Source organism: Spinacia oleracea, chromosome 5 (assembly GCF_020520425.1).
Source record: "Spinacia oleracea cultivar Varoflay chromosome 5, BTI_SOV_V1, whole genome shotgun sequence".
NCBI lineage: Eukaryota > Viridiplantae > Streptophyta > Magnoliopsida > Caryophyllales > Amaranthaceae > Spinacia > Spinacia oleracea.
This window is the reverse complement of record NC_079491.1, coordinates 29706771-29720956: the sequence shown is the minus strand read 5'-3', so window position 1 is coordinate 29720956 and position 14186 is coordinate 29706771. Positions and strand designations below refer to the sequence as shown.

General features: G+C 38.9%; 1 protein-coding gene across 2 annotated transcripts; it reads left to right on the top strand.

Moving 5' to 3' along the window:
• The first annotated feature begins 7898 nt into the window (after positions 1-7898).
• LOC110775265 (5'-3' exoribonuclease 3) lies at positions 7899-13197 on the top strand. 2 transcript variants are annotated; one of them, XM_056830287.1, is made up of 22 exons: positions 7899-8225; positions 8316-8421; positions 8534-8610; positions 8719-9030; positions 9110-9172; positions 9340-9501; positions 9584-9754; positions 9848-9925; positions 10061-10207; positions 10328-10423; positions 10595-10690; positions 10775-10870; positions 10964-11034; positions 11149-11277; positions 11378-11454; positions 11574-11614; positions 11697-11771; positions 11849-11910; positions 12001-12066; positions 12156-12228; positions 12304-12374; positions 12456-13197. In XM_056830287.1, the coding sequence occupies exons 1-22, from the start codon at positions 8046-8048 to the stop codon at positions 12877-12879; spliced, it is 2673 nt and encodes an 890-aa protein (XP_056686265.1). In that variant the 5' UTR covers positions 7899-8045; the 3' UTR covers positions 12880-13197. The 2 variants fall into 2 exon arrangements, with proteins under 2 accessions (XP_056686265.1, XP_056686264.1); XM_056830286.1 differs by having other exon boundaries at positions 12304-13197.
• Positions 13198-14186: the final 989 nt, after the last annotated feature.

Below are 14186 nucleotides of genomic sequence, written 5' to 3'. Positions count from 1 at the left end.
AATGATTCTCATTGTTTCCTTCAATTCACCGACTCTTTATGTGCTATACAGGACCAACATTCGGGGCGCCTGATTGGAGCCGGTTAACGGAAAGACGGACTCTACTATTTTCGGGATATTCCTACAGTGTGTGCGGTGACCGTTCCCGAAGTGACAACATTCAAGCTATGGCATCGTCGTCTGGGGCATCCTTCTGATAGAGTTCTCAAGTTAGTTCCTGCAATTAAGAATTGTTCCAGTAATATTGCGAAGAAATTAAATATAGCATGTGATGTCTGTCCGCAAGCTAAACAACATCGTGATAGTTTTCCTGTTAGTAATAGCAAAGCCAGTAGAATTTTTGAATTGATACATTGTGATTTGTGGGGGCGTAATTCTACTCCTTCCACTAGTGGTGCGCATTATTTTTTGACATTAGTCGATGATTTTTCTAGAGCCGTTTGGGTGTATTTATTACATTCGAAAACAGAGGTTTATAAAGCTTTTCGCTTTTTCTTTGCTATGATTGAACGTCAATTTGAAACTACTGTTAAGTTGGTACGTAGTGATAACGGCACGGAATTGAAATGCATGTTGGATTATTTTGATGAAAATGGGATTATTTTTCAAACCTCTTGTGTTGGTACTCCTCAACCGAATGGGCGGGTAGAACGGAAACACCAACATATTTTGAACGTTGGTCGAGCCTTGATGTTTAAGGGTAATCTGCCTATTTCTTTGTGGGGTGAATGCATCTTAGGTGCCGTCTATTTAATTAATCGTACCCCCTCAGGGCTATTACAAAATAAAACTCCATTTGAGGTGTTATTTGGTCACGAACCCGAATTAGATCATCTTCGAATTTTCGGTTGTTTGTGTTACGCATATAATCAAAAATCAAAGGGTCATAAATTTGCATCTAGGAGTCGGAAATGTGCTTTTGTTGGTTATCCCAACGGAAAGAAAGGGTGGAAATGTATGACATGGAAACATCAGAAATCTTTGTATCACGTGACGTCAAATTCCATGAAAATGAATTTCCATTTTCCACCATTAACGTTGCATCATTGGAGGGTGAAGATTTGAATGGTAATGAAAATGATGTCTTGGATGTTACATTTCTTGATGACTTGGAACATACTTTGGCTGAAAATGTGATAGAAACAGTACAACCCACTGCTGGGGTGTGGGATGCTGCTACTGCCCACGGCCCACCTGTGGAGCCTGCTAACTCCTTCTCTCTTCCAACAACAGGCCAGGCCCACATCTCCTCCTCCCTTTATTCTTCACCCACGCTGCTGCCTTCTTCTTCTGGGCCAGCGCCTAATCCCACGGCCCAACCAGATGCACCCTCTCCTATCTCTACACAACAGCAAGCCCAATCTTCTACTCAAGAGGTGGGAATGGATCCTCTGTTTGCAGATGGTCCGATTGGTTTGGGCAAGGGCTTCCGCCTTAAATGACCTTCTGTGCTCCTAAAAGATTATGTCACACACACTGTCACATCAATGAGTCCGTCCACCCGTTCACCATCCACTACTGGCTCCTCAGGTACTCTGTAACACCCTAATAATTCCTTGCTTTTATAAAATCATTTTCCAACTTAAAATAAAGGAATTACTAAAGCATTACCGCCACCGTGTTAACAGTTAAGGCTATTACCAGAATTACGCAGCGGAATTTAATGTCAACTAACTTTTAAAAACATAATTAATGAAATATCGAGGCCTCCTACAATTTGGAACCATAATGGCCCAAAACCCAAAACATAAATAGTTCAAACATTTCAAACACAATTAAAGTATTATTAAATGGTTCGAAATACGAAAACATGCAACTCTCTCGATCATCCCAAGCCACATGATTCCGATCTACCAACCTGCTATATTATTCTACTCCCCATCAATGCAAGTGAAAATGATAGATCATCATAGGGTCATTAAGGCAAAGGCCATGACCAAAACACACAAAGCACGTAGTCAGCAAAAGCCAAGTACTTACAAGAATAGAGTGAAATGAAACTAAAACATGCATCACTCACTAAGTACTAATCGACATGCAAAAGCCATATAATAATTAACAAACAAATCATGAATACAAGACTCGACTCATGACTCGACTCTTGACTCACAATTTAATTAGAATAAGCTTCGAACTGAAGGAAATAATGCCCTTGGTCCAAGTATGCATTTAATATTAAGTCTAATAAATGCGGTTCAGTATTAATTAACAAGTTAATAATTCAGTGAGATCAAGTGAGCTGAATGCCTAGCTAGAGGCCGCTTCAGTTCAAGTGGCATTAATGATATTAATCCACAGCTTACTCTTGACTGAACCCGTAGGGTCACACAAATAGTACGTAAACGGATCAAGTATTTAATGGCATTAAATACTCCATCTATGGATATTCGGAATCGACGGATCTTGGTTTCAGTGGGAGCTGAGATCGTCACAAGCAAGAAATGAATACTCCGGAAACGATGATATTGCCGGAAACGGAAATATGGATCGTATCGGAAATATAAAATATTATCCAAGTCGTAGATGTTGCCGGAAACGGAAACATGGTACGTATCGGAAAATATTGATGGAAATGGAAATATTGCCGGAATCGGAAATATTGCCGGAAACGGAAATATTGTCTGAATCGGAAATATTATCGGAATCGGAAAATAATTCCGGAAACGGAAATATTAAATATTTGTTCGAAACGGAAATTAATTCCGGAATCGGAAATATTAAATATTGTTCGTATTGGAAATAAATTCCGGAATCAGGAATTTAATCGGAAGCGTATCGTACGAATTAGCATCGGACGAGGCCTGCCAGACGAAGGCCCAGCACGAAGCCGGGCCATCGCCCAGCAAGCCAGCACGCCACAACGCACCAGCCAAGGCTGCGCCAGGCCCACCGCAAGGCAGGCCCAGCGCGCGCCAAGGCTGCGGCAGCGTTGGGCCTCGTGGCATGGGTTGCGAGCTCGCGGGCTGCGCGCGCGCGCATGGCGCCCCTCGTGGGCTGCTGTGCGTGCGTCAGTGTGTTTGTGTGCTATACGAATCCTAAAACTATTAGGTTTCGATATATGATTAAATTCCTAATCCTAAAAGGGTAAATTAATTAATCAGAATTCTATTAGGATTCTAGTTTAATTAATTCGTATCCTAATAGGATTCCAGTTGCTTTTCCATACCTCTATAAATAGGTGCCTAGGGTCATAATTTATAGACACAATTGAAGTATTCTAAAGGTAAGATTTTGAAGAAAAATCAGCCACTCTCTTGCCCCCTAATCAGGCGAAATCTATACTACCTTAAGGGCGATTCTAGTTGGTCAAGCTTAAGGCGGATCCGGACGTGCTGTGGACTATCTACGGAGGGACGACACTTGGAGTCCTAAAGACTTGTTCTTGTTCGGTTCGGGCGCAGCTAGGGAGGGCACGCAACAAAGTGTATGTATCTAAACTATGCTAAATGATTATGTGTAAATAATATGCTTTTCTGGCTTTATGGTTTTTCCGCATGATTTATGTTTTGTCATATGAATCATAACCTATCACGAACGGGCCAAAAGAATATTCCATAAAGGAAAGCTGATGGGAGCCAACCATGCACCAAGTAATACATAATAAATTCGGGCCATACCGACGGAATTCCTGCGCATATTATAAATGAAACAACGTCTTCTTTCATTAGTAGGAGTACGAGCTTTCCGGCAACACTCCCCCCATTGTTCATACTCAAGGTATATACGTTCCAAGAGTTTTGAAGCTTGTTCTGGTTGCACTTTACGTTTATTAATATTTTATTAATGGGTGAACTCAAGACTCACCAACATGCACACAACAATTAATAAACAACAACCAAGACTATCTTATTTTAGTGCTTTAGGACTTGTGATCAATCAAAGCAAGACACTTGTGGAATTACTACCATGTTCCTCCTCACCAAAGTGAGGCTCCACATCATTCACATTAACATGAGGGTTGTGCCCTTGCACGACAAATCCTAATTCATTTCATACATAATATTCCCAACTGAACCCTACATGTGCGGTGGCTTACGTGAGCCAACCCTTCACATGTGGTAAAATAAATAGTACAACGAGGTACGAATAATTGGCTCAAAGTATGCTAGACATCCCGTACAATAGCATACAAATAAATAATCCATCCCTTGCATGTGAAACAAACCATACATGCATAAATATTGAACAACATGATTGACAATGAAATCCATACTCATAATAATTTCAACATGCTTGTTCAATAATTAATCCAATAAATACAACATCACAAATCACATGCTCGTTCACCAAAATAAACATGATTCCACATAATTTAATTCACATCATCAACAATCATGTAATGTCATTGACAAAAGGTGTGGTCGCCCTACACTTGTACGTACCTTGAATACCTAAGCGTAGGGGCCACTTTGCAATAACGAGCACTCAACTAGAAATCACCTCCTATCATCAAAATAATAAAACTTAAATTATTTCTATGTTCATTAAATTTCCAGCAACTTTATAAATTTAGAACCTCATTTAAACTTTAGAATTCAATCGTTTTTCAATAATATAATCGTCTCAATTTGCAAAATCAATCCCTAGTACAAAAACATACTTTTTTCTGCCTTTAAAATCAATAAAAATCAACACTTTAAGCCTTTATTCAAATCTGAAAATATAATTGATTATCATAATTAATAATCATCACCTAATTATGCTAATCAATTGACTCATTAGGTCTAGGTTAAAACTCTAACTTGAAAATCCCAATAAAACTAGTTTATTATCATAAAAATCAATGCTTTATTCAATAAATAAATCTGAAAATTCATCCTTTAATAATTAAAACAAACCTAATGAATCACAACACGCAAATCCTCAAACCACGGTATTCATAACCGGTTCCCAGCATTTTAATTACTCAAAACAATATTAATATTATAATTTAAATACGGAATTTAAATAGAATAGGTAAGGAAGAAGAGAATTATACCAATCCGGCCTATAGCACGGAACAACCACGAATTAGAGTGATTGGGCGAAAGATTGAACAAGAACGAACACACACACACAACGCACAACTCGTGTGCGTGTGTGCGCAGCGATGAAGGGGGACGCAGCAGGGCCGCGCGCGGGCTGGGCGCTGTGTGCGAGGGAGAGAGCGAGTGAGCGAGAGTGTGGCATGCGAGGAGGGCAAGGCACGCAGCAGCGTGCAGCACTGCTGGGCGCGGAACGAGAGAGGAAGAGAGGGAGTGCTGGCGCTTGGGCGAGACAACACGCGAGGGCACAGGGGCAGCGCGCGCTGGGGCGTGAGGCTGAGCAGCACGAGGGCACTGCAGCACGAAGGCACGAGCACGGGGCTGCGTGCGTGCGGGCGTGCAGACGAGAGAGAGGAGAGGGAGTTGGAGTGATGGGCAAGCAAAGCAAAAGAGAGGGTTTATGAGATTTTAGGGGTTCAATTAATGATGAGGAGTCCTATTTATAGGCTCCTTATTTTTAATGGGCTAGGCTTAGGGAATTAGGTTTGGGCTTAGCAATTAATGATTGGGCTAGCCTAGAGCTTGGAATTAAATTCTTTTGATTGGGCTCGTTTAATAAAACGAATTGGACTTTTTATTTAAAACCCGAAGCCTTAAAAATCATTTGCAACCCATTTAATTTCCCGACTCAAGAATTAAATTCGTTTCATAATTAATTAAAATAATAAATATTCTAATTAATTAAAATACATTAAATAAAATGCATTTAAATATTATTTAAATGCTAATAAACCGTAAAATGCTTTATAAATATAATAAAATATACTTATAAATATTATAAAAATACGAGGTATTACATACTCCCTATCCTATAGCACATTTTGTGAATTGTGATAAACTTTCTTTGCGACACCGTATATTTCTTGCAGCTGTATTAACAGGAATTGAGCCTCGCACTTTCAATGAGGCAATGAAGGATGCTGGTTGGAGAGAAGCGATTCAAAAAGAGATTGGGGCTTTAGAAGACAATGAAACTTGGGTTATGGAAGAATTACCACCTAGAAAGAAAGCTCTTGGATGCAAATGGGTTTATAAGATCAAGTTTCATGCAAATGGAGCCATTGAACGGTTGAAAGCGCGCTTAGTCATTTTCGGAAATCACCAGGTTGAGGGTATTGATTATAATGAGACCTTTGCGTCGGTGGCTAAAATGGTCACCGTTCGCGCATTTCTTGCCGTCGCAGCAGCAAAGAACTGGGAACTACATCTGATGGATGTTCACAATGCTTTCTTGCATGGTGATCTTGATGAGGAAGTATACATGAAATTTCCACCAGGATTCACTAAGAATAAACCCAGAATGGTCAGTCGACTCAAAAAGTCTTTATATGGTCTGAAACAAGCACCTAGGTGTTGGTTTGCTAAGTTAGCTGCATCTTTGCGGAATTATGGTTTCCTTCAGTCATACTCGGACTACTCATTATTCACCTTTTTAAAGGGCAACGTACAACTAAATGTGCTTGTATATATCGACGACTTGATTATCTCTGGTAATGATTCTTCCGCTATAACTTCTTTTAAACTTTATTTGGGCGAATGCTTTCACATGAAAGATTTGGGTGTGTTGAAATACTTTCTTGGCATTGAGGTGGCTCGTAGTCCGGAGGGGATATTTCTTTGTCAGCGTAAATACACACTTGATATAATTGCCGAAGCAGGGTTGTTGGGTTCGAAGCCAACCGGGTTTCCCATCGAACAAAATCACTCTCTCGCCATCGCTACGGGTGCCTTGCTAGATGATCCGGAACCCTATAGACGGCTGGTGGGCCGTCTCATCTATTTGTCATTCACTCGTCCGGATTTAGCATACACGGTTCACATTCTAGCCCAGTTTATGCAGTCCCCGCGTCAGGAGCATTGGGATGCGGCCATTCGCGCAGTGCGGTACTTGAAAGGGTGTCCGGGCCAAGGAATTCTACTCCGCGCTAATTGTGACCTTATTTTGTCCGGTTGGTGTGATTCTGATTGGGCTAGTTGCCCATTGACACGACGTTCTTTGTCTGGTTGGCTCGTTTTTCTTGGCGGTTCTCCTGTATCATGGAAAACCAAGAAACAACTCATTGTTTCTCGTTCTTCTGCGGAGGCGGAGTATCGTGCTATGGCGACCATCACGTCGGAGCTTAAATGGCTCAAAGTCTTGGCATTGATCATCCCCGTGCCATGCCATTATTTTGTGACAGTAAGTCCGCCCTTCACATTGTTCAAAACCCGGTTTTTCATGAACGGACGAAGCATATTGAGATCGATTGCCATTATGTTCGGGATGCTATTCAGGAGGGCATCATCACTACGAGCCATGTCTTTACCGATCATCAGCTTGCCGACATCTTTACAAAAGCTTTGGGCAAGCGGCAATTTTTGTTCTTACTTCTCAAGTTGGGCATTTGTGACCCGCATGCCCCAACTTGAGGGGGGTATAATACGGTTTGTATATATATATTCATCATGGGCTTAGTTTGTATTTAAGATATTAACCCTAGAAGCCCGTAGCTTAGTAATATATAACACAAATTGTGATGCAATACAACTCAAGGAAAATCATAACCCTAACAAAGTTATCAAAATAAGATATCTATAAATCCAATATACTTAAATATAAAATCGAGCACTTTTATAAGTTAACGGGAGAATAGCTTTAACACACATATGGTCATATGTACACGTTGAGTACATACTCCGTATAAGACTAGTCGTTGATGTTGAATACTTGAGTTTAGAGGTGAATTTGGAAGGACAGTGATAATTTCCAAGAGAAAAAACAGGATAACAAGAAACACGCGCGTGTTTAAAGAATAGCTTCGATAAATGGGAAACTTAATCAAGTTGCTAAACTTAAACCGACCCTTCAAAACTGCACTGTTTGGCCAGTACGTCGATCACATCCCCACTTTCCACTCATTCCAGACTTCAATTCCAAACCTCTTGACTCTTGACTCTTCAGTTCTTGAACGTCTACTTAAATTTGCAGTTTTATCAAGTGGATTATCTTTGTGTTTTTATTGCTTTATCGAGGATACAACAATGGGAGTTCCTGCGTTTTACAGATGGCTTGTTGACAAGTACCCTAAAATTGTTGTTAATGCCATTGAACAAAAAGATGACAATTATGTCAGCCTTCCTAATCCAAATGGTTTAGAATTTGACAATTTATATCTTGACATGAATGGGATTATTCACCCATGCTTTCACCCAAACCATCTGGTTAGTTCTTTCCTTTTCCTGATTCCTTACTGTTTATTTTTTTACTTTCATTCGTCTCAAATTGAATTTTTTATTTTGACTTAATGGTAGATATCAACTCCAACAACATTTGATCAAGTGTTTGAAAACATATATGCTTACATAGATCGTTTAGTAAGCATTGTAAAACCCCGGAAGTTACTTTATCTTGCTATTGGTAGGTCTTTCTCTTCATCTTTATTAATCATCATACAGAATTCTCTTATAAAGACTACAGACTACAGAGTACTTCGTATTTCATTTCTTTCATTTTGATGATGATGATGCAGATGGTGTGGCCCCTAGGGCTAAAATGAATCAGCAAAGGTCTCGACGTTTCAAGTCTGCCAAAGACAATCAAACTGCTGTAATAATAATATTAATATTAATATTAATATTATAGTCTTCATTTACTCTTTGCTCTTCACTTAACTAATCACATTCTGAACCCATGATTAAATGACTGATATTATAGGAGGAAGAAGAAAGGAGGCTCAGGGATGATTTTAAAAGGAAAGGGAAAAAACTGCTAACCAAGCAAGAATCTCAAGTATCCGATTCTAATGTTATCACTCCCGGAACCGAGTTTATGCACGAGTTGTCTAGGGCTTTGAACTCATATATTCATCGAAAGCTTAACAACGATCCTGCTTGGGCCCAACTTGAGGTTATTCTTTCTGATGCTACGGTTCCTGGAGAAGGGGAGCACAAAGTAATGTCATTCATACGTACCAAGCGTACCCTTCCTGACTATGATCCTAATACAAGTCACTGTATATACGGACTGGTATATCAAAATCATTATCTTCATTTTAACCACCATGTATTCCTAAACAACTCAATCTCAATTACCATTTCTAATTCAGGATGCAGATTTGATTATGCTGGCATTGGCTACCCATGAGTTCTACTTTTCCATTTTAAGGGAGGTACTTTTTCCTTTTTCCCCTTTCAATTCCCTACTGTTATTCAATATTAAAGCAATGCATAACAATGAATTCTTGTAAACTTCACAAATTGTGATTATGATATGATTTATGGTACTAGAAGTTTATTCATTTGATGTTGTTGTTTTCTTTATGGTGATATGTGATAGGATGTCCTTGCAGTGCAAGAACACCCTGTATCTGAAACCACACTTGTTACAAGTATTCAGAAGGCTGAACAACATTCATTAGACAAATCAAGTTTGGACAAGCCGAAACCTTTCTTTGAAATTGCTGATAAAAATAACCTTATCCAACCACATCATTATCAAGTATGTAACATTGTGTCTTAATCTTTTAGCTAGCCTTTGTATTTTTGTCAAGAAAACCTCATCACATTCCCATGCTCTACAGTTTCTGCACGTTTGGATTTTAAGGGAATACTTGGAGCTAGACATGCAGATAGTTGATCCACCAGAAAAGCTTGTATTTGATGTTGACCGGATAGTTGATGACTTCATTTTCTTATGTTTCTTTGTTGGAAATGATTTCTTACCACACATGCCGACTTTGGAAATGCACGAGGTTAACATTACAACGATAAATGAGAAAGTTGAATGTTTATCTGTCGATTTTGAATGATTGCTGATGCTTTTCTCTTCCTTCTTTGAATCACAGAATCCTATAGACTTACTCATGTATGTCTACAAGGAGGAGTTCAAAAGTTTTGGTGGATATTTGGTTGACATGGAACGAGTGAGTAGTGTGGAACTAGTACTGAGTTACTGACTGCATGGCTTTATTATGTTGTTTTTCCTGCATTCTGCTAGCAAAACTGGTTTACTTTCTTTACTAATTGTCTACGTTCTCCTATGTTAACGTACGGACCAGATTAATGACAAGCATGCAAGTTATATCAAGCTGAAAAGAGTGGAGAAGTTCATCCTCTCTGTTGGAAGTTATGAAGAAAAGATTTTCAAGAAAAGAACTGATATTAGGGACAAAAGACAGAGGAGGATTTTGTCTCAATTAGAATCTGTTCGTCATTTAAATCACTTTAAATTCATTTATTTGGCTCTTCTAGTATACTTATTATCTAAATCCATGTCTCTAAGAAATTATTTGTTTCTTTTTCTTTTATTGCTCCGTACTTCTTAGGAAAAAAATGAAGAATATGAAGAGTGTGAGGTTAGTGGAATGGATCTTAAGGAACATGAAACTGGACGAAATAATCCTGGTTCAGATATTCAGGAAGTATGTCTTGCCTTCCTGTGTATAGTTTTTGTCAAAATGAATTCCTGAACTTTACTAGAAGCATTAACTAAAAAAATTTATCTCCATGTCAATATGGTACTGCTTCAACTATTTGTGCGAGTTACATTTTATAAAGTAGACTACTCATTATTGTTTTATTTGATGAAATAGATGCTGGAAAATACCAAAGAGCTTAACGAGAAGCTGAAGGATTGCCTTCGTAAAAAATCTGATATTTTTAGAGATGGAAATTTGGGAATAGATAAGGTAACATATGCACCACACTTTATGTTTTCCTGTTGATGTGATAAGTTTCTGTTACTAAAAGCTGTTAAGTTCACAATTATTCAGGTAAAACTGGGTTCTGCTGGTTGGAAACAGAGGTATTACAAAGAGAAATTTTTAGTGGAGGATCCCAAGGAAGTAGAAATCATGAGAAAACAAATAGTATGTTTTACTCCGTACTACTGTAATGTTGTGAATGTAATTGCTTTGCCTTATTATGTAGAACAATGTAATTTGGCGTGTGGGTGTTTGCAGGTTCATAAGTACACAGAAGGATTATGTTGGGTCTTACTTTACTATTTTTCCGGTATACCATCTTGGAATTGGTAATGCAGCACCACAATTAGTTCCCTTACCTATATTTTTTTTCCTGTTTTGGTGAAAAATCTTGCCTGCTGTCATACTTGCTCATATTCATATAAGTATATTATATATAACAGGTATTATCCGTACTACTATGGACCTTTTGCTTCGGATCTAAAAGGTTTAGCTGGTGTCAAAGTGGAATTTCAAAAGGGTTTCCCATTTAAGCCATTTGACCAGCTAATGGCTGTGCTCCCACCAAGAAGGTTATTTTGATTGTTGCTTGAATAAGTCCATAAGTTATGATTGAATGAGCATAGAAATATAGATTGTGGTGTGTGATTTTGGATGAATCTGATATTTCAGTGCACATGCACTTCCAAAAGTCTATCAACAACTGATGACAGAGAGCAGTTCTGACATTATTGAGTTTTATCCAAATGGTGAGATGTCCTTTAAATTTACTGCTTCTTTTTCTTAGTGCTAAATATATATACCAAGTATACAATGTTTTTGACGGGTTTGTATGAGTGCAATAACATTTGGTTCATTTAAATGTCAGATTTTGAAGTTGATTTGGATGGTAAAAGGTTTCTGTGGCAGGTACTTTGATCTTCCTGCCTTTCCCTTATCCACTTTATGAATGCATTAAATTTCTAAAATTGTCTGATTGATTGTGGAAAAGGGAATTTGCAAGCTTCCTTTTATTGAACAAGAAAAGCTAGTGGCTGTGACTAAGCAAGTGGAGCAGAAAGTAAAGGTAAGATCTTTAGTTTACCTTGGGAACCAGAATGATACATTAATTTCATTGTAATACAAGTTCATTATGACATACAGGACAGCGAAGCTGCAAGAAATGTTGAGACAACAGATAAGTTGTTGATAAGAGCTTCAAATAGGTTAGCATTTCTTCTTATTTTTTGTCCCAGCTTGTGTTGCTGTTTCAGTTTGCTCAAAACTAAAGTTATTTCTTCTGTGTTTTTTTAAAGCTCAAAAAGAGATTGTGGGGGTTATTATTCGCAGCAGCAGGTTGCAGAAATTCATGACGGTATCATGTGAGTTGAAAATCAAGATACTGTATTGCATTAAACTCTTTCTAGTGATGTGCTTTACATTCTTAGTTGATGTGTGTGTATGCCATCAGGTGTTTCAATTTTGAGTTACCTGTAGCCTCTCACATACCTCGACTGCTAGAAGGAATTCAGCCTACCGAGAAGGTACTTACTTCTTGGACTTCCCCTGAAAATTTGATCACACTGGTAACTCCTTACTAAACTAGTGGCTTGACGCAGAAAATCTTTGACAAGGACATCAAGGCAACTGTTCCCTGGCATGAATACAGTGGCAGACCCCCAATCACTAGGTACGATAATTTAGCATTTCGTCATTTCTTCTTTTGTGCACTTACATCGGAAGAGAATAAAAAACACAACTATTTCTGCAGACATTACGAAAGGTACAGGAATGCAGCAGTTGATGTTGGGACTAGAATCAAAACTGCTGGTCTAGGTCGCGGCTTTGAACCGGCCGGTAGAGGAAAGGGAATCTCCTGGAATGAATCAGAGTACATACAGTCTACATCAACTTATTGCCATCGAAATATGAATAGGGGTAACACACAAAACAGCTTCTGGCGTTCAAGGAGTGGTGTTGTGCCGCATGAAAATGCTTCGTGGCGACCCGTTTCACACACAGGGCTTAGCTATAGCAGAAAAGAAAGCGAGGGATCATCAGTTCATTTCAGGCCATGTAATGGAAATGCTCCTCAGTTCACGGGCAGAGGGAGAAGCAGAGGAAGAGGCCGATCTGGACCGTACAACCAATATTCTACAGAAGGTCGGGATTATAAGGATCATAACCGTTGGTAGTAAATCTGATCTTACAACTAGAGTTTTTTGGAAATTGCCTCGTTAATACTGGTCGTGATTTTTCGTATTGCTTTTGAGATATCCCTTGTTAAATCCAGTTAGTCAATGATCCATTTTTTGTGCTCGACTGTTTCCTAGCTTCTTGGTGATGATGCAACAACTCAAATTAAGTTGCAATTATTTTAGAAAGGGGCCCAGTTTTTGTCATACATGTAATTCTCCTGTTTTGATTGATCAAAAAAGAGTATAACTGTATAAGACATAGTGCTTGAAATGGAATAGTAGACAGAAAGAATAAGAGGGATGAAATTAATTTATTACAACCTGCATGTTATTGCTGAAAACAAAAGAGAAAGACGAATACAAAAAGGTACGAGTACCAAAGCCTAGAAAAACTAATGGCAAGTTAACGACTTATTAGGGCCTACGACTATATCTAAGGGGCGTCAGGGTTGAGAATAGAAGTATGTAATGCCTAGGGGGAGTCGGATGTGGCTGGATCAGAAGGAGTAGAGGTGGAGGTGGAGGTGGAGGAGGATTGATGAGAGCAATGGTCCTTAATAAGGGCTTCAAAAAAGGGATTTCCAAAGTGAACGACAGGCTTGCAAGAACCATCAATGTTAGCAAGGAAGGTACAACAACCAGGTGTGAGGGTTATTTTCTGGGTTTGGAATGAATTTCCAAGGTCTTGTAAGCAATCGCCTTCTCCCTTGTCTAGAAAGGATGTGAAACATTTTTGCTCCTCAGGCCCAATCTGTGGAAATTGGAACCCTGGGTTTTGGCTTCCGTCTGCTTTCGCAGGGATTACCGGGGGAAACTTGAATGGAGCCGCCTTTTCTCCTGAATCTGAATCTGATTCAGTTGGTGTAGTAGAATCGTCACTGTCAGAAGCGAATGCGAAAGGAGGCACATTCATCTGGAATATGCATAAGCAGGTCAGCACAACAACTAGCAGCTTCATTTTCTCTTCTTTTTTCTTTTAGGAGGTTTGCAGTTTGCAGTTTGCAGTTTATAGTTTTTAGTTGGTGATTATTGTTTGTATTTGCTGTTGAAAGATGGAGTTATGTATACACTTATATAGTCTTCATTTCCGAAGGATCGGAACGTTTAATATCCATTCAAACAGTTAGTTGTTCTCCTTTCTAAATCTGGTTTATTTTCCACACTCTACTACTCTATCTACCATGCATTTTTTACTCTCTTTTCTACTTTCATCTCTACGTTAAATTCTCCTCCACTAATCACCAATTCACCATTATCACTAATTAGTCACACTCACTCCCCCCATTTTCTCAATGTGATTCTGA